Source organism: Chrysemys picta, chromosome 13 (assembly GCF_011386835.1).
Source record: "Chrysemys picta bellii isolate R12L10 chromosome 13, ASM1138683v2, whole genome shotgun sequence".
Lineage (NCBI taxonomy): Eukaryota > Metazoa > Chordata > Testudines > Emydidae > Chrysemys > Chrysemys picta.
Window position 1 is genome coordinate 9,652,559 of NC_088803.1, and position 27,987 is coordinate 9,680,545.

At 55.9% G+C, this 27,987-nt stretch overlaps 1 protein-coding gene across 1 annotated transcript; it reads left to right on the top strand.

Annotated features, from left to right (window-relative positions):
* The first annotated feature begins 2,609 nt into the window (after positions 1 to 2,609).
* On the top strand, positions 2,610 to 11,467 carry LOC101935998 (ubiquitin carboxyl-terminal hydrolase CYLD-like). The gene is made up of 15 exons (XM_024110988.3): positions 2,610 to 2,948; positions 3,526 to 3,958; positions 4,278 to 4,610; positions 4,717 to 4,822; positions 5,283 to 5,602; positions 5,837 to 6,005; positions 6,198 to 6,339; positions 6,693 to 6,815; positions 7,142 to 7,233; positions 7,479 to 7,542; positions 7,955 to 8,096; positions 8,209 to 8,317; positions 9,027 to 9,145; positions 9,335 to 9,551; positions 10,642 to 11,467. The coding sequence occupies exons 1-15, from the start codon at positions 2,935 to 2,937 to the stop codon at positions 10,824 to 10,826; spliced, it is 2,568 nt and encodes an 855-aa protein (XP_023966756.1). The 5' UTR covers positions 2,610 to 2,934; the 3' UTR covers positions 10,827 to 11,467.
* Positions 11,468 to 27,987: the final 16,520 nt, after the last annotated feature.

The following is a 27,987-nucleotide window of genomic DNA, read 5'->3' on the forward strand; positions in this document are numbered from 1 at the left end:
AGTGGCCCCAAGTCCCCCCCCATTTCCCTGCACCCCCCCGAACCCTCCCCCCCAGTTCCTTTACCACCACCCGCCCCAGCTGATCTCACTCCCCCAGCCCTTCCCCCATGTCTGTGTGTCCCATTGACGTGGGTCTGGCTCCGCTCTCCAATAGAAATCATGCCCCTGAGAGCTGGACTCTGACCCGAGACTGCGGAGACAACCCCCCCGCACCGGTCCGTCCGCCTCCCCGGGGTGTGTTAGAGAAAGAAAGAAAAGGGGAAAGGACAAATCTCAGCCTCAGAATGTCACCTACCAACGTAGGTTCCCCCATGGCCAGCAGGGGTCAGGGTGACAAACTCTCCCCCCGCCACAACACTGCATGGAGTTACCTGCCCCTCCACAGTGCCCATTATACAGTACAGCCGCCCCTTCCCTACCCCCACCCTCTGCTGCCCCCTAGTGTCCATTATACAGTATAGCCGCCCCTTCCCTACCCCCACCCTCTGCTGCCCCCTAGTGTCCATTATACAGTATAGCCGCCCCTTCCCCGCCCCCACCCTCTGCTGCCCCCAGTGCCCATTATACAGTACAGCCGCCCCTTCCCCGCCCCCACCCTCTGCTGCCCCCAGTGCCCATTATACAGTACAACCGCCTCTTCACACCCCCACCCTCTGCTGCCCCTAGTGCCCATTATACAGTACAGCCGCCCCTTCCCCGCCCCCACCCTCTGCTGCCCCTAGTGCCCATTATACAGTATAGCCACCCCTTCCCTACCCCACCCTCTGCTGCCCCCTAGTGCCCATTATACAGTACAGCCGCCCCTTCCCCACCCCCACCCTCTGCTCCCCCTAGTGCCCATTATACAGTATAGCCACCCCTTCCCTGCCCCCACCCTCTGCTGCCCCTAGTGCCCATTATACAGAATAGCCGCCCCTTCCCTACCCCCACCCTCTGCTGCCCCCTAGTGCCCATTATACAGAATAGCCGCCCCTTCCCCGCCCCCACCCTCTGCTGCCCCCTAGTGCCCATTATACAGTATAGCCGCCCCTTCCCCATCCCCACCCTCTGCTGCCCCAGTGCCCATTATACAGAATAGCCGCCCCTTCTCCACCCTCAACCTCTGCTGCCCCTAGTGCCCATTATACAGTACAGCTGCCCCTTCCCCACCCTGTATTGCCCCTGGTGCCCATTATACAGAATAGCCACCCTCCCCCACCCCCACCCTCTGCTGCTCCTATGCCCATTATACAGTACAGCCGCCCCTTCCCCATCCCCCACGCTGTATTGCCCCAGTGCCCATTATACAGTATAGCTGCCCTCCCCCACCCCCATCCCCATCCCCACTCTCTGCTGCCCCTAGTGCCCATTATACAGTATAGCTGCCCTCCCCCACCCCATCCCCACCCTCTGCTGCCACTAGTGCCCATTATACAGTATAGCCGCCCCTTCCCCACCACCACCCTCTGCTGCCCCAGTGCCCATTATACAGTATAGCCGCCCCTTCCCCACCCCCACCCTCTGCTGCCCCCTAGTGCCCATTATACAGTATAGCCGCCCCTTCCCCACCACCACCCTCTGCTGCCCCAGTGCCCATTATACAGTATAGCCGCCCCTTCCCCGCCCCCACCCTCTGCTGCCCCAGTGCCCATTATACAGTATAGCCGCCCCTTCCCCACCCCTTCCCTGAGCTGCCCCCTAGTGCCCATTATACGGTACAGCCACTCCTTCCACGCCCCACCCTCTGCTGCCCCAGTGCCCATTATACAGTATAGCCACCCCTTCTCCACCCCCGCCCTCTGCTGCCCCAGGGCAAAGCTCCCAGCTGGAGACCAAAGGGTTGTGTGGAGGGATGAAGACCGGGGCATTTGGAGACCCGGACCACTGGCATTAAGGACAGAGGGACAGAGCTAGGCCCAGCCAAGACAGCATCAGGGTCTGCGTGGCTCCCGGGAGCCTTTATCTCAACCCTGGCCTCCGTGGGGGACCTAAGGTCCAGCCGGCAAGGCGTGCCGCACGAAGCAGGGAGTATGTCTGCCGTCACTGCCGATACCCCCTGGAGGTCCCAGGGCCACAAGGATCCCAGCCAGGGTTCGTCTGGGCTGGATCAGCTGCGTGAAGCCCCGGAGAGGACGGGGGTGGCTGGTGCTAAAGGCCCTGTCTCAGAATTGGGGGGAAGGATGGGCATGGGGCTGCCCCTGCAGAGCCACGTGGGGCCAGCTGGGGCCCCGGCCCAGTGAAGTGGTCACTCCCAGGAGACCGGTGCCCGGGAGGGAGTTGTGGCTGCCATGGGATAGTCTGTGTCCCCCACCCCAGAACCCCCCAGGGCGGCTGCATGTCAGTGGGGCACAGGTGTGTGGGTCAGAGACTGTACACAGTCCAACCACTTGAGCCAGACCCACCCCCTGCCTTCTGTCATACACAGAGCAGGGCTGCTGCCCCCCAGAAGTGGATGGCACAGACAGACAGACAGAAACCCCCTTTTTGTAGTGTCAAACACTAGACCTCACTCCATAAATCCAGCCTGCTTTTTCTTTCTTTCTCCACCCCTCTCCACCCTCATTGGCTCCTGTCCCCTTCATCACACCTCCTTGATTCACACCCCCTTGCTCTCCAGCCCCACCCCCAACCTCTGCCACTTCCTCATTTGTTGTTTTCAGGGTTCCAACGGGAGTCCCCCAGGGGGTGGGGGAGAGTTGGGACCCTCCTCGCCCACTCTCCCTGGCCCCACGGCCCCTGGCCTGGCAAGGCAGGGAGTGGGGAACAAAGGAGACTTCCTGGAGGACGAGAGATGAAGGACTGGGAGGGCAGTTGCAAGCTTGAGGTTCTTCCCACCCGGCTGGCTCTGTCTCCTTCCCTCTCTTTCTGAGCTTTTTTCTCTCTCTCTCTTCCTCCATCCCTTGTGCTCCAGCTCGTCAGGGGAATCCCACCACGACAGATGACATCCGGACGGGGATGACGGGCGGCAGGCGAGTTTTGGAGACGGTCTTCTCCGTCGGGTACCCAGGGACATCCTGTCTCCCCCAGGGCAGGATGGGCCCCCATGGCCCGTCCCCCCAGAGCAGGATGGGCCCCCACAGCCCGTCCCCTTAGCAGGATCACGGACTCCCTTGAGTTCCCACCATCCCAATGTTCCTCCCAGCCTGCCAGGTCTCTCCCACTCCCCCCCACCCCCCGCCTGGTTCCCCCACTCCTGTTCCCACTGACGGGCTGCTCAGCCAGGTCTCGCCCCCCCCCCCCCCATCGACCTCCCCCCACAGCTTGTTCTCCCCTGCCTCCCAGATGGGATTGACCCTTCAGCCCTGGCTGCCCCGTTATCCCCTAAACCTGGTCTCCCCCACCGATACTCCCTGCCCGCTTGGTCTCCCTCCTCCCCTCCAGGATACTGGTCTCCCCCAATCAGCCCCCCAGCTTGGTCTCCCCCCTCCCCTCCTAATGACCCCCCCACCTGCTATCCCTCCCTCCTGGATGTGCCCCCCAGCTCAGTCCCCCCTCCCACTCATCCCCCAGTCAGCCCCTCTCTGATCTCCTGTATCCCCCTTCCAGGTCTCACCCCCCCAACACCATGCGGCCGCGCCGGTTCTTCATCTTGGTGCAGGATTTCTCTGGGGGAGGTGGGGGGCAGGTGCCCCGGGGCAGCCTCCTGAGCCAGGCGGGTGAGCCCCCCTCCCCGGATTGCCCCTTCTGGGCCAAGCTGCTGGACACGGAGGCCATGGTGCAGGTGCCGGCCCGGGCTGCGCAGGAGCTGAGCAAAGAGCAAGCCGGGATGCTGCAGGCCGTGACCAACGGGGATGAGCGACTGGAGCTCTTCAGACAGGAGGGGCTGCTGGGCAGGCGGGGGGCCCTGCGCCCGGGGGACCGGGTCCGGGTCCAGATCACCTCGGCCTCTGGGGAGAAGGTCCGGGGTGTCCTGCGCTACCGGGGACCCATGGGAGACAGCAAGGAGCAGGCTGGAGTCATCTTCGGGGTGGAACTGGTGGTGAGTGAGGAGGGAGCCTCTAGGGGGCGCCAGCTCCAATCAAGGACTGGCTAGACCGGGGGGAATGGAACATGAGGTCTTACCCCTCTAGGAGGCACCAGCTCCGATCCGGGCCTGGTGGGCTAAAGGGGGCAGGGGATAGGACACGGCGCCTTCCTCTCTAGGGTGCAACAGCTCCAATCTGGAACTGTCTGGCCCAGGGGGTAGGGAATAGGACATGGGGCCTTTCACTTCTAGGGGGCACCAACTCCAATCTGGCCTCATGGTGGGGGACTGTATCAGGCATCCATGACAATCCCCCTATTCTGTTCCTCTCCAGGGATCAGCGGCTGGGAAGGGTTTCACCGACGGCTCCTTCAGAGGCCAGAAGTTCTTCTCATGCCGGGAGAACTGCGGGGTTTTTGTGCCTGTGAGCCGGATTGAGCCAGAGGAGGGGTCTGAGTGCAGCCCCCTAATGGCTCCCCGGGGCAGCCGCCGGACAGACACCAGGCTCCAGCTGGCCGCAGGGGACCCCCTCAAATCTTCTCCACCCCTGGAGCTCGGCGATCGGGTCTTCTTCAAGATGGATGACAGCACCCCCACGGGCACTGTGGTTTTCTGCGACTATCTGCCCAAGAAGAAGATGACTGGGGTCTTCGTGGGGATCTACCTGGTGAGAGGGTGTTGACCCCCAACTTCTAGGGTGGGGCCAGACAGCAAGATCCTTATTGAGAGGATCATAATTGGGGGCCCCTTTCCTGAACCCTATTATTTTCCAGGATCAGCCCGTTGGTTCATGGGATGGCAAATTCAAAGACCAATCGCTCTGCCACTTCCCCTCTCCAGAGTACGGGATCCTCCTGCCAATCGCCAAAGTACATAAAGGTAGGACCTACAGTAAACAGCAGGGGCAGGAAGCCTTCTGGGCTCGGCTTCATTGCACAGGGCATTGGCCCTGCCCATGCCATGTGGTCGCTGAGATACAACAGCCTTTCTCAGCCAACAAGATGGCTGCCCTCATGGCCTTTCTCCCAGCAATGCAATGGGACATAATGACATCCCTTCCAGACCCTCCGACTAGCTGTCCAAGATGGCCACCCCAATGGCAGTCACTTTCTGCCAGCCAAAATGGCCACCCCAGTAGTGGTCAATGCCTGTTGGCCAAGATGGTCACCGCAGTGCTGGTCAGTGATCACTGGCCATGCTGGCCTCCCCAGTGGTGGTCTATGCCTGACAGCCAAGATGGTCAACCCAGTGGTGGTCAATACCTGATGGCCAAGATGGCCACCCAACAGGCCCCATCTGCTTAATGTCTGCCATGTTGTTTTGGTTCCTTTCCCTACAGAAAAGGCTGATGAAGGCCCCAAGGCCTTGAATGATGACCCCTCCCTAGGGCTCCTCGATGACTCCCCGTCCCCCTCCTCCATTCGATACCCCCCTAGACCGGAATGGGGGTCCCCTCATAGCTCCTCCTCCTCCCTGTTGACAGGGGGCACCGAGGAGCAGGGGGAAGGGGAGGAGGAGGAAGGAGGGGAGGAGGAGCTGGCTTCATCCCTGCTGGAAATCAACTCTATGGTGGAGGTGCACGACCCCCCAATCTACGGGGTGATCCGCTGGATTGGGGAGCTGCCGGATGTGGGGGAGACCATTGCAGGGCTGGAGCTGGTGAGACAATGGCAGACATCTGGGGGGACAGACAAGGGGGTTTATGGGACCCCAACCCTGTCCTGAGTGGGGTCACCCCCATGGAGCAGGGTATGGGACTCCCAGCCCATCTTTAGTGGGGTCAATCCATGGGAGGGCTATAGGCCCCCCCCAGCTGCCTCCCTTCTGGGGTCATCCCCTGGGGGGGCTATGAGACCCCGGCCCTCTTGACACAGTCCCTGCCCCTCTCTCCAGGAGGAGCCGATGCCCTCAGGCTGCACAGACGGGATCTACCGAGGGATGAGGTACTTCCAGTGCCCGCCTGGCAAGGCCCTCTTCGTCAAGAAACGCCACTGTCGGCCTGATGCCCGCTTTGGGGTGCCCCAGCCCCCCGAGAACCCCGTGCTGCGCTGCAACTCACTGGGTAGGACCTTTGGGGCCTGTGAGGGGAGAGACGGGAGCCGAGGGGGAAGGGTGGGGGGCATTTGAGGGGGATGGGGGACAATGTCCCAGGGGGATGGGGACAGAGCTGGGGGGGTGTCTCCCTGTAGGGATGGGATGGGAGGGGCTGGATAGTGTTAGAGATCCCACTCCAGGTCTGCCTCCCCTCCCCCAGATTTCAGGGTCTACGCCAGCGAGCGGGTGCCGGAGGACACCCCCCCGGGGCTGGGTGAAGAGGGGGGTCAGCGCCTGACGGGCTGGAAGAAGGGGATCCAGGGTCATTGCAACTCCTGCTACCTCGACGCCACCCTCTTCTGGTGAGTGACTCCCCCCCACTCCCCTCCCAGAGCTGGGGAGAGAACCCAGGAGTCCTGCCTCCCAGCCCCGCCCGCCAGCCAGCCGGCTGCTCTAACCACTAACCTCCATCCCCTCCCAGAGTTGGGAGAGAACCAGGAATCCTGGCTCTCAGCCCCCCCTGCTCTAACCCACTAGACCCCGCTCCCCGCCCAGAGCCAGGGAGAGAACCCACTAAAACCCCCTCCCCTCCCAGAGCTGGGCAAGAACCGAGGAGTCCTGGCTCCCAGCCCCCTGCTCTAACCACTAGCCCTCACTTCCCCCCCCCCAAGCCAGGGACAGAACCCAGGAGTTCTGACCTTCCCCGCCCCCACAGCATGTTCGCCTTCAGCTCCGTGCTGGACTCGCTGCTGCTGCGCCCCGCGGACAAGAACGACGGGGCGACTTACGAGGAGACCCGGGACCTGCTGAGAACCGAGATCGTTAACCCCCTGCGCAAGTGCGGGCATGGGGGGGGGGGCTCTGCAGGGGAAGGGAGGTCTCTGTGGGTGGGGGGGATCTATGGAGGGTGAGGGGGGTCTCTGGGGATGAAGGGGGGGTCTCTCCAGGGGGCAGTGGCTCTCTGGGTGTGGGGCCTATGCAGGGGTGAGGGGATCTCGGTGGGTGAGGAGGTTTTTGGGGGAGGGAGGAAGGGAGGGGGTGTCTCTGGGAGAGGCTGGGGGTGTGGCGGATTCTGTCCAGGGGGAGGGAGTCTCAGAGGGAGGGGGCCGAGGGGGTATGTGGGCGGATTGCCAGCGGGGTAACCCCCCACCCTTGTCTCCCCAGACACGGCTACGTCTGCGCCACCAAGGTGATGTCCCTGCGGCGGGTGCTGGAGGAGGCTGGACACTCCCCGGGCTTCACCAGCGAGGAGAAAGGTGGCGGGGGGGGGGGGATGGGGAGGGGAATGGGGGAGGAGGAGCAGGGGTGCAGGGAAGGGGGCAGGGGGGAGTGGCAAGGGGAGGGGCAGGGGATATGGGACAAAGATTGGGGTGCAGAGGGAGGGGATGTGGGGAGGGAGCTGCAGGGGGTTTTAGGCGTGCAGGGGGAAGGGGTGGAGGGGTTGGGGGAGGGGGGTGGAGTGCAGGGGGTCCCCACTCTCACCCATGCGTTCCCCCCCAAGACCCCGAGGAATTCCTCACCCTGCTGTTCCGGGTGCTGAAGGTGGAGCCCCTCTTTAAGATCCGGTAAGACCCCCCAGGCCCTCCATTCCTGTGTCTGGCCAGCTCCTCCCGCTCCCCATCTGCCTGACTGGAAGGGTCTCTCCCCTCCTTACGCCCCCTCCCCCTTCTGCTCCTCCCCCACTCTCTCCTGCCAAGCTTCCACCTCCCCCACCACTGTCCGCCAAACACCCCCCACTCCACTACCCCCCTTTCCCCACATGCCTGCCCGCCTACTCCCCAACTTATCCCCCTCCTACAATTCCCCGCAAAGTCCCCCTCCCAACCCCCTTCCCCACACCCTCTCCATCTCCCCGCTACACATTCCCCTTTTGCCCCTCCTCTGCCCCCCTTCCGACACCCCCTAGCTCCCCCCTTTCCCCTCCACTCCCCTGCTCTCTGCCCTCCACTAACCCCATCTCTCTCTCCCCCCACCCAGGTCAGCGGACAAGGACCCCCAGGGCTGCATCTTTTACCAGATCTTCATGGAGGGGAGTGCAGGGGGGGCGGGCCGGGGGGTCCCCACAGTGCAGCAGCTGCTGGAGGGGTCACTGGCCGCTGGTGACCTCAAGTTCACCGAGGTGAGAGGCGGGGGATGGGGGGAAGAGTGGGTGCTGAGGGGGCGGGCTGGAGCCCCGATCCCCCCTCCTTGCCCCCCCACACTAACCCCCTCTTACCCCTACCCCCCGCCAGGCCCCCTCCTGCCTCATCCTGCAGATGCCCCGCAATGGCAAGTACTACAAGGCCTTCGCCACCATCCTGCCTAGCCTGGAGCTGGACCTCACTGACCTGCTGGAAGACAGTAAGGGGGGGCCAGGGGGAGGGCTGGAGGGGTGGATAGCAAGAGCGGGAGAGGACAGCCAGGAGGTAGGCGGGGGGCAGGAGATGTGAGGAAGGTGGCAAGATGGGCGTGAGTGGGGGACAGAAGGAGGTGGTGGGCAGTGAGGAGGGGGGAGGCTGCGGGGAAGGGGAGGGGTCAGCAAGGAAGAAGAGGGTGGGGGTGCGAGAGAGTTGGGGCAGAAGGAGGTGGTGGGGGGCAGCTGGGAGGTCAGAAGGAGGGGGTATGGGAGGAGCATGGGGAGGTGGGGGGAGGGGCAGGAGCAGAAAGAGGTTGTGGGGGAGGGTCACAGGCGGGTAGGTGGGGTGGAAAGGTCAGAAGGAGGGGGTGTGGGAGGTGTGGGGAGGAGCAGGAGCAGAAAAAGGGGATGGGAAAGGGGGCAGCAGGGAGGGGTGGGGGAGGAGTTAGAGGAGGTGCGGGGAGGGGCAGGGGCAGAAAGAGGTGCTGGGGAAGGTAGGCGGAGGGTGGGGGCAGAAGGAGGTAATGGGGGAGGGGCACAGAAAGATGGATGGAGGGACAGTGGCAGGGACATGGAGGGAGAGGAGAGGCAGAAAGAGGTTGGGGGGAGGGGAGGGGGCAGAAGGCAGTGGTGGGGGAGGGGAAGCAGTGTGGAGGGGGGTTGTCCCTCAGGTGCCGACGCTGTGATTGACCCCCCACCCCCTTGCTTTGGCAGCCCCCCGGGAGTGCTGCATCTGCCAGGCTCTGGCGCTGAGCGAATGCCCCCAGTGCTACGGGGACCCCAGCATCGGAGCAGGGAGCACCCGTCAGTATTGCACTCTCTGCTGCCAGCAGGTACCGCCCGCCGGCCGCCGGGCAGAGACACGGAGATGGGGGTGTGGGGAGCGCTGGGGGTGAGAGGGGAAAGGGGGATGGAGGATGCAGGGAATATTGGGGGTGGGGGAGGCAGAGGTGGGTGTCTGGGGGAGGTGGGGGGGTTCTGGTACATGCTGTTCCCTGTAATCACCCCCTCCCCCCACTCAGGTTCACCGTCACCGCGCCCGGCGCTCCCACCGCCCCCGCGCCCTGCGCCTACCCCCAGAGCTGGAGCACCTGCCACCCCTACCAGGCCCCCTGCCCCGCCAGACTATGCAGCTCTACGCCGCCCTCTGCATCCAGACCAGCCACTACGTGGCCTTCGCCCGCCACGGTCCACACCGCGGCCAATGGCTCTTCTTTGACAGCATGGCCGACCGCCAGGGTGAGCTGCGTGCTGGCCCTTTAAGGGGAGGGGGTGTCTGCAGGGGACGTGGCTGGGGGCTGCCCCGGTGGGCACCTCAGGAATTGCAGCAGGGAGACTCCCGTCTTCCTTCCCTCTTTCCATCTATTTTCTCTCTCTCCATTTTCTCCTTCCCTCTTTTCTTTCTTTTCTCTCCTTTCTGTCCCTATCTCCATTTTCCTCCCCTTTTTCTCCAGCTCTTCCCTCTTTTCCTTCTCTCATTTTCTCCTTCCTTCTTTTCTTCCATTCTCACCATTCTTTCCCCTTTTTCTTCCCTCTTTCCATCTGTTTTTTCCTTCTCTCCCTTTTCTCCTTCCTGCTTTCTTCCACCTCTTTCTTTGCTCTCTTTTCCTTCCCTCTTTCTCTCCATTTGCTCCTTCTCTTTTCAACTTCTCCTTCCTTTTCTTTTTTCTTTCTCTCACTTCCCTTTCCTCCTCTCTCTCCATTTTCTCCTTTTCATTTTCTCTCTTATTCTTTTCTGTCTCATTTCTTCCCCCTTCCCCCTTATGAGTCCCTCTCCATTTTCTCTTCTCTCTCATTTCTCTTTCCCATTCCCCCTCTCTCCCCTTTATATTCTTCTCTCCATTTTCTCCTTCTCGTTCTTTCATTTTCTGTCTTCTCTCCACTTTCTCCTTTTTCTATTTTACACTTGTCTTTCCCCTTCTTCCTCTCCTTTTTATTTTTTCCCAATTTCTCCTCCTTTATATCCATCCTTCTCTCCACTTTTTCCTTCCCTCTCTTTCTAGCTTTTGTCACTCCTTATTTCTCCCTCTTTTGTTTCCATTCGTTTTTCTCTCTCCTTTTTCTTATTCTCGTCTTCTCTCTCCATTTCTCCATTCTCCTCTTACGATTTTCCATTCCCATTCTCTTTATCCATTCCTCCTCTCCCTTCTTTCTCTGTTAATTTTCTCATTCCCTTTTTTGCTCCATTTTCTCGTTCTCATCTTCTCCCCCTTTCCATACCTTCCCTCCCCCCCTCCACTATTTTATTCATTCTTTTTCTCTCCTTTTCCGCCTTCTCTCTTTCCGTCTCTCCTTTTTAACCCCTTCCTTCCCCCTCCTTCCTTTCCAGGTGGCCAGAATGGCTTCAACATCCCGCGGGTCACACCTTGCCCGGAGGTGGCCGACTACCTGGAGATGAGCCCAGAGGAGCTCCAGGTGCTGGACCCCAAGTCCCTGCCCCCCTGTGCCCGACGCCTGCTCTGCGATGCCTACATGTGCCTCTACCACAGCCCCAGCCTTGGGCTTTACAAATAGTCTCTCCCCTGGGGTGCAGGGATACGGCGATTGGGGAGAGGGCAACGGAACTATTGCCCAATGAGGGGACTTTATTTGCACCATGAATGCACCTGTGCCTTTAAGAAGCGGCTGGAAACGACTTGGACCTATAGCTCAACCTTGGTATCCTTATGCCCCTTAAAAGGGCTGGATCAGAGCTGGTGTCCCCTGGAGGGGAAAGGTCCTGTGTCCCATTCCCCGCCCTTTGAGCCAGCCGGTCCTCCATCCTGGGGCCAGATGGGAGCTGGCGGCCCCTAGAGGGGAAAGGCCCCATGTCCCATTCCCCACCCCCTGAGCCAGCCAGTCCCACATCCTGGGGCCAGATGGGAGCTGGCGCCATGAGACGAGAAAGGACCTGTGGCCTATTCACCCACCTACGTGCAGGTGGTCGAGAGCAAGCACACGAGCTCTGAGCTTTTCTACACCCTGCTGGGGGGCATCATGAGATGGCCTGAACTCATGGGCCTTAGGGGCTGTCCCTGGGCCTCACTTCTTCTGCTGCTTCCCCCCGCCCATTCCCCCCGCCCCCCATAGCCAGTAGGTGCTGATGGCCCCATTGTGACACTGACATTAAAAGCGGACAGGACTGAAAAATTCCACTGCTGTGGGCCTCAACCAAACCAGATTTAAGACTCATCCTTTGCAAACCTGCCTGAGTAAACTGGTGACCTATAGTATCACGGCGCCGAGGAGAACCGGACCTACCCGGTCTTTATCTCAGCAGCTGGGCTCCAGTGCCACTTTGCTGTAGAGGCTTGCCTCACCGAGCGGCCGCTGGAGACATCCTGGGGGGCTTCCAGGAGAGATGGGGGGGCTGTGTGGACATCCCTGGACAAGGCCAGAGCTTGGCTGGAATCCGGGGTGCAATTCTGAGCCCCAGCCGTTCCAGAAGGAGGGAGCAGGCGCCGAGAAGGGACGACCAGGGGAACGGAAAGTCGGGCTGATGAGATGGGAGTGAAAGAGCTGGTCTTGTTTAGTCTAGCAAAGAGCCGGCCGAGAGGGGATCTGTCTGCTGTCTATAAATACATCAGGCCGGGGGCGGGCTAAATACCAGGGAGGGTGAAGAGCTATTGAAGCTAAAGGACAATGTTGGCATGAGAACAAATGGCTGCAAATGGGCCATTAACCAATTCCAGCTGGAAAGTAGGAGGAGGGTTCTCACCACCAGAGGGGTGAGGTGCTGGAATGGCCTCCAATAGGAGGTGTGGGGGCAAATAATCAAGTAGATTTAAGGCTGAGCTGGGCAAATGCATGAGCGCGATTGTATGGCGGGGAGGCAGCCGTCCTCTGTTCCTAATGGTCATGCTTCAGGGTTCCAGCCGGCCACTGGTAGGGGTCAGGAAGGGATTTCCCACCCAGTGTATGCTGGGAAGTTATTTTTGAATCACCTTCCTTGGAAGCCCCAGGGATGGCCACTTCTGGAGAGGGGCCATTGGACAGGGAGGGTAGGGGTCTGAGGTGGCTCCCAGAATCCTCTCTTTCAGGTGCTCGTCTGGCTGGTTCTTGCTCATAGGCCTGGACTCTCGCTGGTCGCCGTATGCGGGGCGGGGAAGCAATTTTTCCTCAGCGGAGCTTGGCAGGAACCTGGGGGAGGTCTGCCTTCCTCTGCACCATGTGGGTGCGGGTCACTTGCCAAGATGAGCTGGTTTCCATGGGATGGGCGTGAGCATTGGGCACTAATTGGAGAAGTGGGGGATTAAACTCCCGCTCTGGGTAGACAAGCCCGAAGTGAGACCCGACTTTGGGCCAATTCTGTTCCCAGAGTGGATTGTGATTCACCCCCCAGAGCTACTAGCTTCCCCGGCCCTTAGTGATGAGGAAGGTCACAAGGAGCGGTAGCAAGTTTCACTGCCCCCCGCCAGATTGCCCCTGCCACCCCTCAAAAGACCCTCACTTTGTGTGGGCCTGCTACTGCCTCTGTGTCATGCCCAGGGTTTGGGCGGTCAGGGCTGGTGCCAGAGAGAGCCCAGACCTTAGGTTGGGGTCTAAGAGCGATATCCTGAGCTGGGGACCAGGATAAGGGGCAAAAGCTGGTGGCAAAGCCCAAGTATCGATGCTAGGGGTCGGGACTGGAGTCACCCTTCCGGGCCCGGGCTGGGGTCAGCAGACTGAACCGAGAGACGGGTCCGTCTCTGGCTGGCCTCCTTGCACAGCCACTTTCTGGAACGCCTCCTGGGTTCAAATTGAGCATCTGGGCCAATCAGGGACTAGGAGGAAGCTGTCACTCAGTCCAGCCTTCTGAGGCGGTACTTCCTGTGGTGGTGATCTTCCAGGGGAGGATGCCTGCGGCCTGGAGGTGTCGGCCACCCCTGCAGAACCTCACCCCAGAGCCTGCTGCTCTCCTAGAGCCGAGACCCCAGGAAATCCTTCTGGGGATCCCCTCTGCCTGGCAAGGGTGGGACCTGGCTGTGCCAGCTCGATATGTGAGGAAGGTCTCCTCCCCGATGCTAGCAGCACCTCATTGGATTGGAGGGGAGCAGTGGTCCCACCCAGGGAAAAGATGGAGCACAGGCCAGCCAATCACCCCCAGAAGGCTGCAGAGGGGAGGGGGCTGTGTAACCATCCGTCCTGCCCACCCCGAGAAGACTTGCAGGAGCAGTGGGGAGCTGATGGGATTGGAGGGGGGGCAGGAGCTTGTGGGGGGGGGGAGAGCAAAGGGCTGCTGCAGCTGGGGAGGGATCAGGAGAGCCCAGAGTGGGGAGGTAAGTAGGGCTTGGGTGGAGGGTGGTGTAGGGAGTAGGTATCTATAGACTCAGGGCAGTGGGGGTGGGTGGGACGAAGTGGCCATTTTCTGTACCATTTGTGTGAAGCAGGTGTGTGCCTAAGTTTCTCTCTGCACATTGCCTTGCTGCCCGGTGGGTGCACACCGGTTAACGCGGCTCCTGGCACAGGAAGTGGGGGGTGTCCCCTCGCTGTCTGGGGGTCAGCAAAGAACAGCTTGGAACTGACCCAGCTTCCAGAGAGGGAGCAAGATTCCCCCCAAGGCCTGAACGATCGACGTCTGGGAGTGGGAAAGCCCAGCAGGCGGGATGTGGGGACTGAGCTGGGGACCAAAGGGGAAAAGGTGCCAGGCGGCTGGGATGGGAGGGTCTGAGCTGGGTCTCAGGACGAAGAGACAAAGAGCCAGACCTAGGGGAGGAGTCCATGGCCACTGGTTTGGCTCATTGAACAGACTCAACCAGGGATGGACCATGTCTCAACCTCTCTCTCTCTTTGCTAGCCCAAGCGCTTGCCGATGCTGTTGTTGTACTTAAAGTACTGCACAGGATCTTTTCAGGGGGAATAAGACAAAACGCCACATTTATTAGTGATACATGTATTCATTAACACTGTATTATATGCATATAATATATATTACACTTACACTCACACACACACACACAAACACACTCCGTCTTGTTGTTACCAATTAGTTGCTCCCCTTAACTTCACTGGCCAGGTGAGTTAGATGGGGGAGGGGGTGGAGCCGGGCTTCTGCCGATCCGGATCGATGCTCCCATGTTGACAAGACGAGACCCGGGGTTCTCTGCAAGACACCTCACTTTTATAGCAGCTTTCCTCTTATGCAAATCTATACCAGATTCAAACTCTGTGTCTGTGTCCATTGGTCCTTTGTGCTGCTTTCTTTTGAGTGTTGTCCCAATGCTGCAAAGAGGGTGTTTCCAAAAGAAGGTGCTTGCTTCTAACCCCCGAGGCCTTCGGTATGTCTGCTTGTCTTTAATGAGCCCACTTGACACGTTTTATTGTCCTTGGGTCTGGCTCCCAGCCCCTCTCCAACAGTTGAGGTTGTTTGGAGATGCTGCCTTCCATGCCTTGCTCATCCACACCTCATTCATTCAACAGGGCAATTGATTAAGAGTGGGGGTGGGGGGAGAGCTCTTGTTCTACTGCTAGCAAAAAGAAATTTTTCTTCTATCTTATTCTATCCTTAGGGGCTATAATATTATACCAAGGGCAATGCAAAGTTTCTAAATGAGGCTTTGATACAAAGTCCCATGAAAACAGAGGTCACACCTGGGTAGACCCACCACAAGGTTATATGAAGAGGCACAATGTAAAGTCATATGAAAATTATCAGAGATTGATCTACACTGTGGGCCAGGGAAAGGCTGCGGTCACCAGAAATACCTCCTGCCGGTACCTGGCTCAGTTGCTCCACTGCCAGGAGCCATGGAGAGAGATGGGGATTGTCAGTGCCGAAGAGTCTTGGAGGCCTCTATGGGTCTGTGTGGGTCCTGGGGCCTGGCACACTAAATTTCCCATATATTTGGTTTCAACCCGCTCTGCTCCCCGCCTGTCTCACAGAGATACCAACTCAAGGGCCCTTTGTAGATCCCTGCTGCAGTTCTTCTTTCTCCTCCATTTCCCCCCTTCTATAGCCCCCAAAGTGAAACAAAGGAGAAAAGCAAGGAAATTCAATGCCAACAACTTGGTGAACGCCGAAAAAAATTGATGCTTTATTCAGGATTGACAAATGCATTGCGTTTCTGCCACAGATTCCACCCCAAAACGATCCCAAAGCAGAATTCAGGCTGCAGGAGGATTTGATTTTTATCGTTAAATGTTGATAAACGTTGATTTCACGATAATAATCAAAATTGACAGCTAGGTAAGGTAAGTAAAATGCTGTTTGAGTAATTATTAGAATTTGATTTAAGGCCGTTTACACCGTATATTTGGCCATGTGCTGTTGACAATTTGTGTTTTACTGGCTATAAAGCTTTAACTTTTTGAATCTCAATGTCCACTGTCATTAAATAATTATTGTCTGTCCTCCTCCATTGTCTGATCCCACTCAATTTCCCACAACTGAAAATGTAAATAGATTTAAAAAAAAAAAAAGAAAAAAAGGTTAAAGGCCATAATTTTGCATAACTGTGAAAATTAAAATTAATCAAAATGGAAGAAAATGCTTAAAAACAAACATCGATCGTATCTGTCGAAATTTGAAAAAAGTGTAAAAATCTAATTCTGCCACACATAGCCGTAACCATAAAAGACCAAGACGAGAATTAATTAAATCATCTGCATTGATCTTGGGAGAGCCGCCCAGGAGAGGCGGATGAGCTGGGTGGGCAGGCGGGGAGGAAGGCACGGGGAAACTGTGAGCACGGATTTCGAGGGATTGATTTGATCCCACAAATTTCTAGGAGGCCAATGCAACACTCAACCCAAGAGGCTCTGGCTAGGCAGACACCCATGGGATGTTCACGGCATCGTCTGTGGGCTTTGTCTCCAAGAGGCTGAGGAGGATGAAGGCAGAGGGAGGGAGGAGGGTTGGGTGAGGTCATGGCACAAGAGGACAGGCTCCTGGCCCAGGCTGAGGAGGTACTGCCATGCAAAGAAGCTCTGCTTGGGTCTCACAGTCACCTGCAGCGTCTCATCATTCTCCAGGGCTTCAGTCCAGTCCTCCTGCTTTGTCTGGGCTGGGCCGACAGGGAGAACTGGGCCTGGGTGATGAGCCCAGTGATGGTGACTGTCTCGAAAGAGCTGGTGGTGGCCACATCCCAGCTGCGCCCAATGCTGGACATCTGCTTGGTGGAACCCACCTTGCAGGCCATCTTCTCAGTCCGGGTGATGGATACGTCAGATGTGTTGCCTTGATGCAGTTGCAGCTGTGGATGGAGATGCCCCTGATGAGGGTCAGGAGCCCTGGGCAGGAAGCTGAGCAGGTTGGGGTGGGTGGAGAAGATTCCCCTTGTAAGACTTGGGTTGGTCCTCACATTGGCTCCCCACTTCTCGTCCACCACGACCAGCGTCTTGTGGGAGTCCACGCAGAGGTAGCAGAGGCCCTGGCGGTGCTTGGGGTGAATGGGGTAGGGGGAGAACTGGTGGGGCTGGCTCAGGTCCTTCGTGGACAGGATGACACCCTGCTCCAGACAGTAGACATAGAAGGTGTGGTGTGGTAGCGTATGAAGTGGTCTGCCTAGCAGAGCAGCGGCCCGACAGAGGTGCCCTGGTCCGTGCTTAGATCTTCCACCACCCGGAAGGAGTTGCCCCAGATGATGTAGACCTTGGAGTCCATCTGATAACCCAGGTAGCGCTTGCTGAGCCAGTGCAAGGGGTCCAGGCTATGAAGCTGGATCTACTGCTCTTCGTTGAGGCAGTTGGTGGTGAGGTAGCAGCTGAGGTGGTCCTTCTTAGGGACCAGCCTTGCCTTGGGGTGCTGGGCCTGGGGCAGACACGAGATGGGGGGAGGCAGAGCCAGCAAGGGGATGGAGCCGCTCTGAGGAGGAGGAACCCCATGGCCCCATTGAGATGGGGGTGGGCCCCCTGGCCTAGGGCTGGAGGGACGCCTCAGTGGCCCCAGAGGGGAAGCCGGAGTCACTCCCCCTGGGCTGAGAATAAAGGCCAGATCGAAAGTTGCTCTGAGTTCCCCAACCCCAGCAGCTGCCAAAAGGAAAGCAGAAGGGACCCACAATGCATCAGGGTTCTCCCTAGAGGGGAGATAGGGGTAGTGGGGCAGAACTGGTCAAATAGTGAAGCTCCCGCCATGGGACTAAGGTGACCAGACCACCCTGGTAAGGCACAAAACAAGACCAAGTAACCCTGAGAAATGAACCAGGGCAACGGGTTGTGTGGGCCCGAGAGTGGTCGTGGGCCTCAGAGACCCCTGAAATCTGATTCCCGAAGAGCTACTGTGGGTGCTTCAGAGCCACCCCTCCTCCCCCCAAGCCGTAGAGTCCTCACCATCCTTCTGGGCATTTGGCACCTTCATAGGCCTTTCTGCATCATGGTCATCATGGGTTAGTCAAGCCTTGGTGGGGAGCAGACAGGCCTCCTAGGAGTCACTGCCATGAAGGGCTGCGTACAGGCCTCATCATCCAAACAGGCCTACTACTGTACGGAGGGACGTCTTGGGTCTCTTGGGCCCCTTGTAGGCCGCACGGACCCTCAGGTTCTTCACAGGCCTCAAGGCCATTGATGGTCCTGTAGACCACTTGTTTCATAATGTTTTCAGGGGAAAATGTCTGTTTTGGAGGGACTAGCCCCAGTGGGGACCAGGAGGGAAGAGAAGGGGCACAGGGCCGAGGACATCTCCATGGGCTTTCTGGCCCAAGAGTTGGGAGGTATCATGAGCTGGGTTGCGGGAGAAAGAGAAGGGTCAGGGTCTATGGCGATGGAGCTATTTTGGCCTCATCTCCATGGCCTGGAGAGAAGAATAAAGTGGTAGCGGTTAATTATTTCTACTGCAGGAGTCCCCAGACAAGATCACAGCCCCACTGTGCTAGGTGCCATACATACACATTGTGAGAGAAAGGCCCTGTCCCGAAGATCTTACAGTCTACATAGACCAGCCAGGGAACAAACTGAGTCACACACAGGGGAAGTGACTTACCCAAGGTCTTGCCTGGCAGCAGAGCCAGGGCTAGAACCCAGGTGTCCTGATTGCCAGCCCAGAGCTCTACCCACTAGACAAAACTGCAGGCCCCTGGAGAGAAATTGGGGGCCATAGTGCACTATGTTCGCTGGGGTCCCACCCTCCCCCATTTTGCCCCATTTACAGATCTTTTGGGGACCCCCTGAGCTTGGGGCCCTGGTACAATTGCTTCCCCTTTGTCCTCCTCTCGTCAGTCCTACGTGGGGCCCGTATCCTACAAACTCTGCCTTTCTCACATCCCACCCTCCCCAGTCTCCAAGCCCCACCCCAGGACACTGTTTACACAATTCCTTTCTTCCGCCCTGCCGGTCTTGCAACATCTGTTGAGCCGCCTCCACCACTTCCTGGCCCGGGGAGGGTGACGCTAGAGACGCCTGGTGGAGCAGCGACCGTGTCTCTGAACCCCGGTGGGCTTCTGGATCTTTATCTCTGCGCGGCCTCTGGTGTTTCCTGGCAGATCCACGAGTTTTTTGTAAATTCTCCCTGACGTACGGCAGGAGAGCAGGAAAGGAGCATCTCACCAGTGCTGAGCCGTCTCACGCAGGGTCCAGCCGGTCGGGGTAGTGCCTGGCCATTGTCCTATAATCCTCCCCCCGCATCCCCATCCTCTCCTTGCTGTCTCCCTCAGGGTCTGAGGCTCGATGGCCAGGATCGTCCCACAGAAAGACGCTCCTGGCACCGGCATCTTCCGAAAGAAACACGGAGACTTCGTGGTCCGCTCTGACCTGGGCTGTTACTTGCGGACAGAGCGTCTGGAGACCGGACACGGCATCGAGATCCGGAGCCTGCACCCCTCGTGCCAGGGTGGGGATCACTACCTGGGCTCCGAGAGGGACCCCGACATCTACATCATCAAGGGCGACTCCTACCGGGTGGTACAGGACCTGAGCACAGATGAAGGAGCTCAGGTCTACGAGCTGCATCCCAATTGCCGCGGCGGAGACTACTACATAAAACGCGCCGACTTCTTCTTCATCCTCTTCTTGGGCCAGGAGGTTGTGCGTGGTGTGTGCGATTTAAGCACAGACTCCAGGGGTGAAGACATCCCCCTCCATCCCCAGTGCTGCCTGGGGCTCTACTACTTTGGCATTGGGAGCTACTGGGCATTGGTCACTGTAGACCAAAGATGGGGAGCTCAGTTCCATCTCTACAAGAGCTTTATCAATGCCAACTTGGCTGCAGTCTACTCCATCCACCCTGACCTGGTGAGTTTCCTTCCTGGGGGGCTGGCCCTGACCAGGGGCCCTTCCTTCAGCGGCTGGGAGTGCATCAAGACCCTCTCCAATGACTCGGAGACTCCCATCACCTGGACTCATGCCGTGGCCCGGAAGGTGGGCTTTGCCAAGGAGAAGGTGGCCAGCGTCGGGCGCAACTGGAACGTAGGGGCTTCCGCCTCACTCGGGGCCGGGGAGCTGATGGCGGCTGTCATCAAGGCCCAGTTCTCCCTCTCGGCCCAATACGGTGGGAGCAGTGTCAAGACGGAGAAGGAGGACTGGACTGAAGCCCGGGAGGAAGAGGAGACCTTCCAGGCTACCCTGGAGCCCAAACAGAGCCTCTACGTGTGGCAGTACCGCCTTGGCCTGGGCCAGGAGCCCATCTTGTTCTGCCGGGACATCAAGTTCACCAAAGACCCCACCCCACCTGCCACCATTCCGCTGCCCCAATTTTAAGACTATCTTGAGGTGGACCAACCAGCGTTGGCCAGGACATTATTGTGCATCCACGTGGTACATCCTTCTCCTCTAGTGGTTATTGGGTCACAGCTAGGCTCAGCTACCCAAGGTGGGTCTTTTAGCTCATGCACTAAGATCCCAAGGTTCAGTCCCTGATGCTGATAACTCTCCGAGGGGCATGGTGGTTACACGGCTTGAGCTTCTTTGACTTGCTCTTGTGTTAATGTCTGGAAGTCAGGGATGTGGCTGGGGAGTCTAATGGTATTTGCTAGTAATAGGAAGGCTGTTGTGTTAGTTAGGCCACTGGAGTGGGGCTGAGGAGTCCTGGATTCAATCCCTGGCTGGGAGCAACTGTCTTCCATGAGTCTTTGGGTGGGTCAAATTAGGGAAACTGAGGCATGGAGCGATTGAAGGGTGAAAGTGATTTAGGCACCTCAGTCCCACTAAAAGCTTCCATGTGACCAATTCACTGCAAAATGGGGTTTGGCCTCTGAATCACTTTGAAAAATTTAACCCTCACTTTGCCCATCTGGACAATGGGGACAGTAGCATTTCTGTCCTGCACAGGGCTTAGTGAGAATTGTAGGCACGATTGGGTGTCCATTTTATGCATTTGCCGAGGTGCTTGTTAGAGTTCAAATCTAGCAAAGCAGATTTGCTGGCTGGATAAATATATTCCATAGTGAACTGGAATTGAATGAGGATAAAGCCCAATTTGTTGAGTCCAGGCAGCTTATTTATTCGAATGCTAGGTTCTGCTATTTCCCAAATCAGGGCACTCGCTTATCCTTAACCAATCAACACATTTATTAATTCACCCAGGTCCACACAGGTCATGGTAAATCACTAGATTTAGAAATCACGGTCAGATACCTGGTATGGACTGAACCCAAAATACACGTGCAATCAAATGAAACAGACTAGCGTTGGGGCCAGCTGTTATAGACTGATCCATAAGATTTCTTCCGACATTTACTTCTAATCATCAGTCGTCAATTCTGTAGTATTTCTGCTACGTTTATCACCCTCCCAGGAGTACAGTGACTCTTGTCTTAAGGGACTTTGAGAAATTTTTCAAAGCTCTGCTCTAGTTCAAAAGGGGTGTTTTGCGGGTCAGTTTTTGGCCTGTGTTCAGGCTATGTGATCACATTGGTCCCGTCCGGCTTGGAATCCCTGCTCTTGGAAAGGCTTGGTTGGAAAGGGACTAATTTAAGTGATCAAAAGCAATTGCTTGATGTTATTAAGTTTCCCTCTGGCCAATTGGCTTGGCTTTATAAAGGTTTATCCACATATCACTGGTAAAAATCAGGTGCCAGTTTTTAGAAGTGACAACAAGAGGAACCCAATCTCTGAAATGAAATCTCAGTGCGCCTTCTCAGCCCTGGGAACTCTACAGTAGAGGGCGTCTTTCCACACTGCTGGTTTAAGTGTTGGTAGCACTTCCGCAGCTCCCTTTGTGGATTCTTCTGCTGAAGCCCTATAACCTTGGAGGAAGGGCAAGTAGGACCAATTGGGGGTGAGCTATTTCTGGGATCCCATAGGGCATACTCGGTTTTATACATCCTGATTTAAGGGCCATTGGAAACCAGCCGGCTTCTGATTTCTACTGGACACTTGCTTCATGACTATCGGACTTTGGTTGTTTGCAGTGTAGATAAGAACATAAGAACAGCCACACTGGATCAGACCAATAGTCCATCTAGCCCAGCATCCTGTCTTCCAACAGTGGCCAATGCCAGGTGCTTCAGAGAGTATGAACAGAACAGGTAATGTTTGGTCCCAGGACACGAGAAAGACTAAGCTGGTCAGGTAACGCCTTTTATTGGACCAACTTCTTTTGATGAAAGAGACCAACTTCTGCCCCAGCTCCGTGGAGCTCGAAAGCTTGTCTCTCTCATGGACAGAAGCTAGTCCAAAAAAAGGTATCAACTCACCCACCTTGTCTCTCCCTCTCAGCCTTTAGCTGATTTCCTCTGCTGCTTCCATCTACGTCCAGTAGATGGTGATGGTGTCGAACAAATATCTTTGATTCTTTCCTTGGAGGGTTTTTAAGTTGTATTCTTTTCAGTGACCGTATTTCTCTTTATTCACCCCAGCTATGAGTTGGGATCCTCCCTCCGCTTTTAAGCACTGTCTGTTGATGCTTCGTTGATTTCAATTCCTTTTCCTTCTCGCGCCCAACAAACCCTCTAACTTCTAGGGTGTAACAGTCCTTCTGAAAGCAAACACAATCCATTATAGTTCCCTGTAACATAGTGAGTTCTAATATCTTTGCTTTCGTACCCTTAAACAGGCAACATTCACCTGGAGGTGGATGATCTGATGCAGACCAACACACAGCTCCTAATTGGGGGTGAAAGATAACAGAGGAGCAAAACAGATTATCCATGGGATATTTTTCCTAGATTCAGCCATCCTGCTCTTCCAGGACAGTCTTCCAACTTTAGCTGAGCTGAGGTGTCACAAGGTTAATGGTTGTTTTCTTATGGTTGCTAATTTCCAGCTGGGGTTCAGAACTAGCCTATTTTGGGGGGATCAGAGGGGAATAGCTTTTCTGCCCTTTGAGGACCGAGAAGAACTAATTATTATTAGTCACATATTCTAGGCATTGTTAGGGGGCTTATTCCTTCACCCTCTCACTTCCCTGGTCCTTCTTGCATGAACAGAGAGCAACAATACCCGAAGTCCAAAGGTGCAAACAATTCAATGTTTATTGGGGTGAACTTCCAGAAAGCTGTGAGTCCAGTTTCCTTCCTCAGTGTCCCCCTTCCCAGCTCTGACACCACAGAGCTGTACCTGCTCCCATTTCCTGTTCCCATTCCTCCCTTAGCAAAACATGATTCCAATTCCCCCACCCCCATTCCCTGTTCCCATTCCCCCCCTACTTCCTGATTGACTGCAGACTATATAGTAAAACTTGAGTTCTGCTTAGCTATACCTTAACCAATCATTTTACTGAAATTTAACTAACCAATCCTAATACATTGTAACATGGTTATTTAACCTATTATATCCCACCACCTTAATTGGTTTACACCCAACAAAATTAATTATATAGTAGACAGAAACAATCACAGAACCAGACAGAGATTATACAGACAAACAATGGGGAAGTGGAGACTACAGTGATAGAACAACACAGAAATGAGGATTTCACATTCCAGCTATTGATAAGTGAGTTCATGCCAGACAGGATGCTATCAAACTAAGGGTACGTCTACAATAGGAAATTAGGTTGAATTTATAGAGGCCGGTTTTATAGAAATCGGTTTTATACAGTTGATTGTGTGTGTCCCCACATAAAATGCTCTAAGTGCATGAAGTCGGCAGACCATGTCCACAGTACCGAGGCTAGCATCGACTTCCGGAGCATTGCACTGTGGGTAGCTAACCCACAGTTCCCACAGTCTCCGCCGCCCATTGGAATTCTGGGTTGAGATCCCAATGCCCGATGAGGCAAAAACAGTGTCGCGGGGGGTTCTGGGTACATGTCGTCAGGGCCCTCTCCCTCCGTTAGAGCAATGGCAGACAATCGATTCGCGCCTTTTTACTTGGGTTACCTGTGCAGACAACATACCACGCCAAGCATGGAGCCTGCTCAGCTCAGCTCAGCTCACTGTCACCATATGTCATCTGGGTGCCGGCAGACGTGGTACTGCATTGCTACACAGCAGCAGCTCCTTGCCTTTTGGCAGTGGATGGTGTATTACGATTGGTATCCGTCATCGTCGTTCTCCTCAGTGAGTTCAATCAGAGGCACCTGGGCAGACATGTTTTGTCTCCTGGCCTATTGAACCGGCTTGACGATGATGGCTAGCAGTCATAGTACATCATTTTCTGCCAAGCACCCAGAAGATGCCGATGGCTATCAGTCATGCTGCACTGTCTGCTGCCAGCTTAAGATGTAAAAAATAGATGGACCAGATTTGTTCTGTATCCATTTGCTTCCCCCTCCCTCCGTGAAATCAACGGCCTGCTAAACCCAGGGTTTTGAGTTCAATCTTTGAGGGGGCCATTCTGGGTGACCGTTGTTTGTGTTTCTCCCTGATGCACAGCCACCTTTGTTGATTTTAATTCCCTGTACCTGTAAGCCATGTCGTCACTCGCCCCTCCCTCCCTCCGTCAGACAATAGTTTCACACCCTTTTCAGCCCAGATGCCATAGCACTGGGATCATGGAGCCCGCTCAGATCACCGCGGCAATTATGAGCACTATGAACACCACGCGCATTGTCCTGGAGTATATGCAGAGCCAGAGCATGCCAAAGCAAAACCAGGCGAGGAGGCGATTGCAGTGCGGCGACGACAGTGATGAGGAAATTGACATGGACCTAGACCTCTCACAAAGTACAGGCCCCAGCAATGTGCAAATCATGGTGTTACTGGGGGAGGTTCATGGCGTGGAACACCAATTCTGGGCCTGGGAAACAAGCACAGACTGGTGGGACCGCATCGTGTTGCATGTGTGGGATGATTCCCAGTGGCTGCAAAACTTTCGCATGCGTAAGGGCACTTTCATGGAACTTTGTGACTTGCTTTCCCCTGCCCTGAAGCGCCAGAATACCAGGATGAGAGCAGCCCTCACAGTTGAGAAGCGAGTGGCGATAGCCCTGTGGAAGCTTGCAACGCCAGACAGCTACCAGTCAGTCGGGAATCAATTTGGAGTGGGCAAATCTACTGTGGGGGCTACTGTGATCCAAGTTGCCAACGCAATCAAAGACCTGCTGATATCAAGGGTAGTGACTCTGGGAAACGTGCAGGTCATAGTGGATGGCTTTGCTGCAATGGGATTCCCAAACTGTGGTGGGGCCATAGACGGAACCCATATCCCTATCCTGTCACCGGAGCACCAAGCCACCGAGTACCTAAACCGCAAGGGATACTTTTCAATGCTGCTGCAAGCCCTGGTGGATCACAAGGGACATTTCACTAACATCAACGTGGGATGGCCGGGAAAGGTACATGATGCTCGCGTCTTCAGGCACACTGGTCTGTTTCAAAAGCTGGAGGAAGGGACTTTCTCCCTGGACCAGAAAATAACTGTTGGGGATGTTGAAATGCCTATAGTTATCCTTGGGGACCCAGCCTACACCTTAATGCCATGGCTCATGAAGCCGTACACAGGCAGCCTGGACAGTTGTCATGACCTGTTCAACTATAGGCTGAGCAAGTGCCAAACGGTGGTGGAATGTGCATTTGGACGTTTAAAAGCATGCTGGCGCAGTTTACTGACTCAGATAGACCTCAGTGAAGCCAATATTCCAATTGTTATTGCTGCTTGCTGTGCGCTCCACAATATCTGTGAGAGTAAGGGGGAGACATTTATGGCGGGGTGGGAAGTTGAGGCAAATCGCCTGGCTGCTGATTACGCGCAGCCAGACACCAGGGCGGTTAGAAGAGTACAGCAGGGCACGGTGCGCATCAGAGAAGCTTTGAAAACCAGTTTTGTGACTGGCCAGGCTACGGTGTGAAACTTCTGTTTGTTTCTCCTTGATGAACCCTCCACCCCCGGCCCCCCGGTTCACTCTACTTCCCTGTAAGCTAACAACCCTCGCCTCCCCCCTTCAAGCACCGCTTGCAGAGGCAATAAAGTCATTGTTACTTCACATTCATGCATTCTTTATTAATTCATCACACAACTATGGGGATAATTGCCAAGGTAGCCCGGGTGGGGGGAGGGAGGAGGGAAGGAAAAGGACACACTGCAGTTTTAAACTTTAAAACTTTAACTCTTATTGAAGGCCAGCCTTCTGATGCTTGGGCAATCATCTGGGGTGGAGTGGCTGGGTGGCCGGAGGCCCCCCACCGTGTTCTTGGGCGTCTGGGTGAGGAGGCTATGGAACTTGGGGAGGAGGGCTGTTGGTTACACAGGGGCTGTAGCGGCAGTCTCTGCTCCTGCTGCCTTTCCTGCAGCTCAACCATACGCTGGAGCATTTCAGTTTGATGCTCCAGCAGCCAGAGCATCGACTCTTGCCTTCTGTCAGCAAGCTGACACCACCTATCCTCTTCAGCCCGCCACTTGCTCTCTTCAGCCCGCGATTCAGCCCGCCACGTCTCCTCTCGTTCATACTGTGCTTTCTTGCACTCTGACGTTGACTCCCTCCTCGCATTCTGCTGTGCTCTGTCAGCGTGGGAGGACATCTGGAGCTCCGAGAACATATCCCGAGTCCGCCGTTTTCTCCTTCTAATCTTCACTAGCCTCTGTGAAGGAGAAACATTTGCAACTGGTGGAGGAGAAGGGAGAGGTGGTTAAAAAAGACACATTTTAGAGAACAATGGGTACACTCTTTCACGTTAAATTTTGCTTTTCACATTACACAGCACTTGTGCTTTTGTTACAAGGTCACATTTTTCCTCTTATATTGAGGGCCTGCCGGTTTGGTGTGAGAGATCACTCACGCAGTGCCAGGCAACAGAATTCGGCTTGCAGACAGCCATGGTAAGCCACAGTCTTTTGGCTTTTTTAACCTTCATAACATGTGGGAATGGTTTCAAACAGCAGCACCCTCATTTCCCATACCAAGGACCCGTTGGGTTGGCCATTTAAAATGGGTTTGCAATGTAAAAGGAGGGGCTGTGATTTCCGGGTTAACATGCAGCACAAACCCAACTACCCCCCCCGCACACACACACCCAATTCTCTGGGATGATCACTTCACCCCTCCCCCCCGCCACGTGGCTAACAGCGGGGAACATTTCTGTTCAGCCGAGCAGGAACGGGCACCTCTGAATGCCCCCTTAATAAAATCACCCCATTTCAACCAGGTGACCATGAATGATATCACTCTCCTGAGGATAACAAAGAGAGATAAGGAATGGATGTTGTCTGCATGCCAGCAAACACCGGGACCATACGCTGCCATGCTTTGTTATGCAATGATTCCAGACTACATGCTACTGGCCTGGCATGGTAAAGTGTCCTACCATGGCGGACGGGATAAGGCAGCCCTCCCCAGAAACCTTTTGCAAAGGCTTTGGGAGTACATGAAGGAGAGCTTTCTGGAGATGTCCCTGGAGGATTTCCGCTCCATCCCCATACACGTTAACAGACTTTTCCAGTAGCTGTACTGGCCGCGATTGCCAGGGCAAATTAATCATTAATCATTAAACACGCTTGCTTTTAAACCATGTGTAATATTTACAAAGGTACACTCACCAGAGGTCCCTTGTGTGACCTCAGGGTCTGGGAGCACGCCTTGGGTGAGTTCGGGGGTTACTGGTTCCAGGTCCAGGGTGATAAACATATCCTGGCTGTTGGGGAAACTGGTTTCTCTGCTTCCTTGCTGTGAGCTATCTTCATTGTCTTCATCATCATCATCTTCCGTGTACCCCGAACCCGCTTCCTGCTGCATGATTCTCCATTGATGGGGTCAAAGCACACAGTTGGGGTAGGGGTGGCTGCACCCCCTAGAATGGCATGCAGCTCCGCGTAGAAGCGGCACGTTTGCGGCTCTGCCCCAGGCCTTCCATTTGCCTCTCTGGCTTTGTGGCAGGCTTGCCTTAGCTCCTTAATTTTCACGCGGCACTGCTGTTATGGCCTCTGTCCTTCATGCCCTTTGAGACTTTTTCTAATGTTTTGGCTTTTCGTTTACTGCTACGGAGTTCAGCTGGCACTGATTCGTCTCCCCATATGGCGAGCAGATCCCGTACCTCCCATTCGGTCCATGCTGGAGCTCTTTTGCGATCCTGGGACTCCATCATGGTTACCTGTGCTGATGAGCTCTGCGTGGTCACCTGTGCTCTCCACGCTGGGCAAACAGGAAATGAAATTCAAAAGTTCGCGGGGCTTTTCCTGTCTACCTGGTCAGTGCATCTGAGTTGAGAGCGCTGTCCAGAGCGGTGACAATGAAGCACTGTGGGATAGCTCCCGGAGGCCAATAACGTCGAATTCCGTCCACACTACTCCAAATCCGACCCGCAAAGGCCGATTTTAGCGCTAATCCCCTCGTCGGAGGTGGAGTAAAGAAACTGGTTTAAAGGGCCCTTTAAGTCGAAAAAAAGGGCTTCGTCGTGTGGACGTGTCCAGGCTTAATTCGATTTAACGCTGCTAAAGTCGACCTAAACTCGTAGTGTAGACCAGGCCTAAG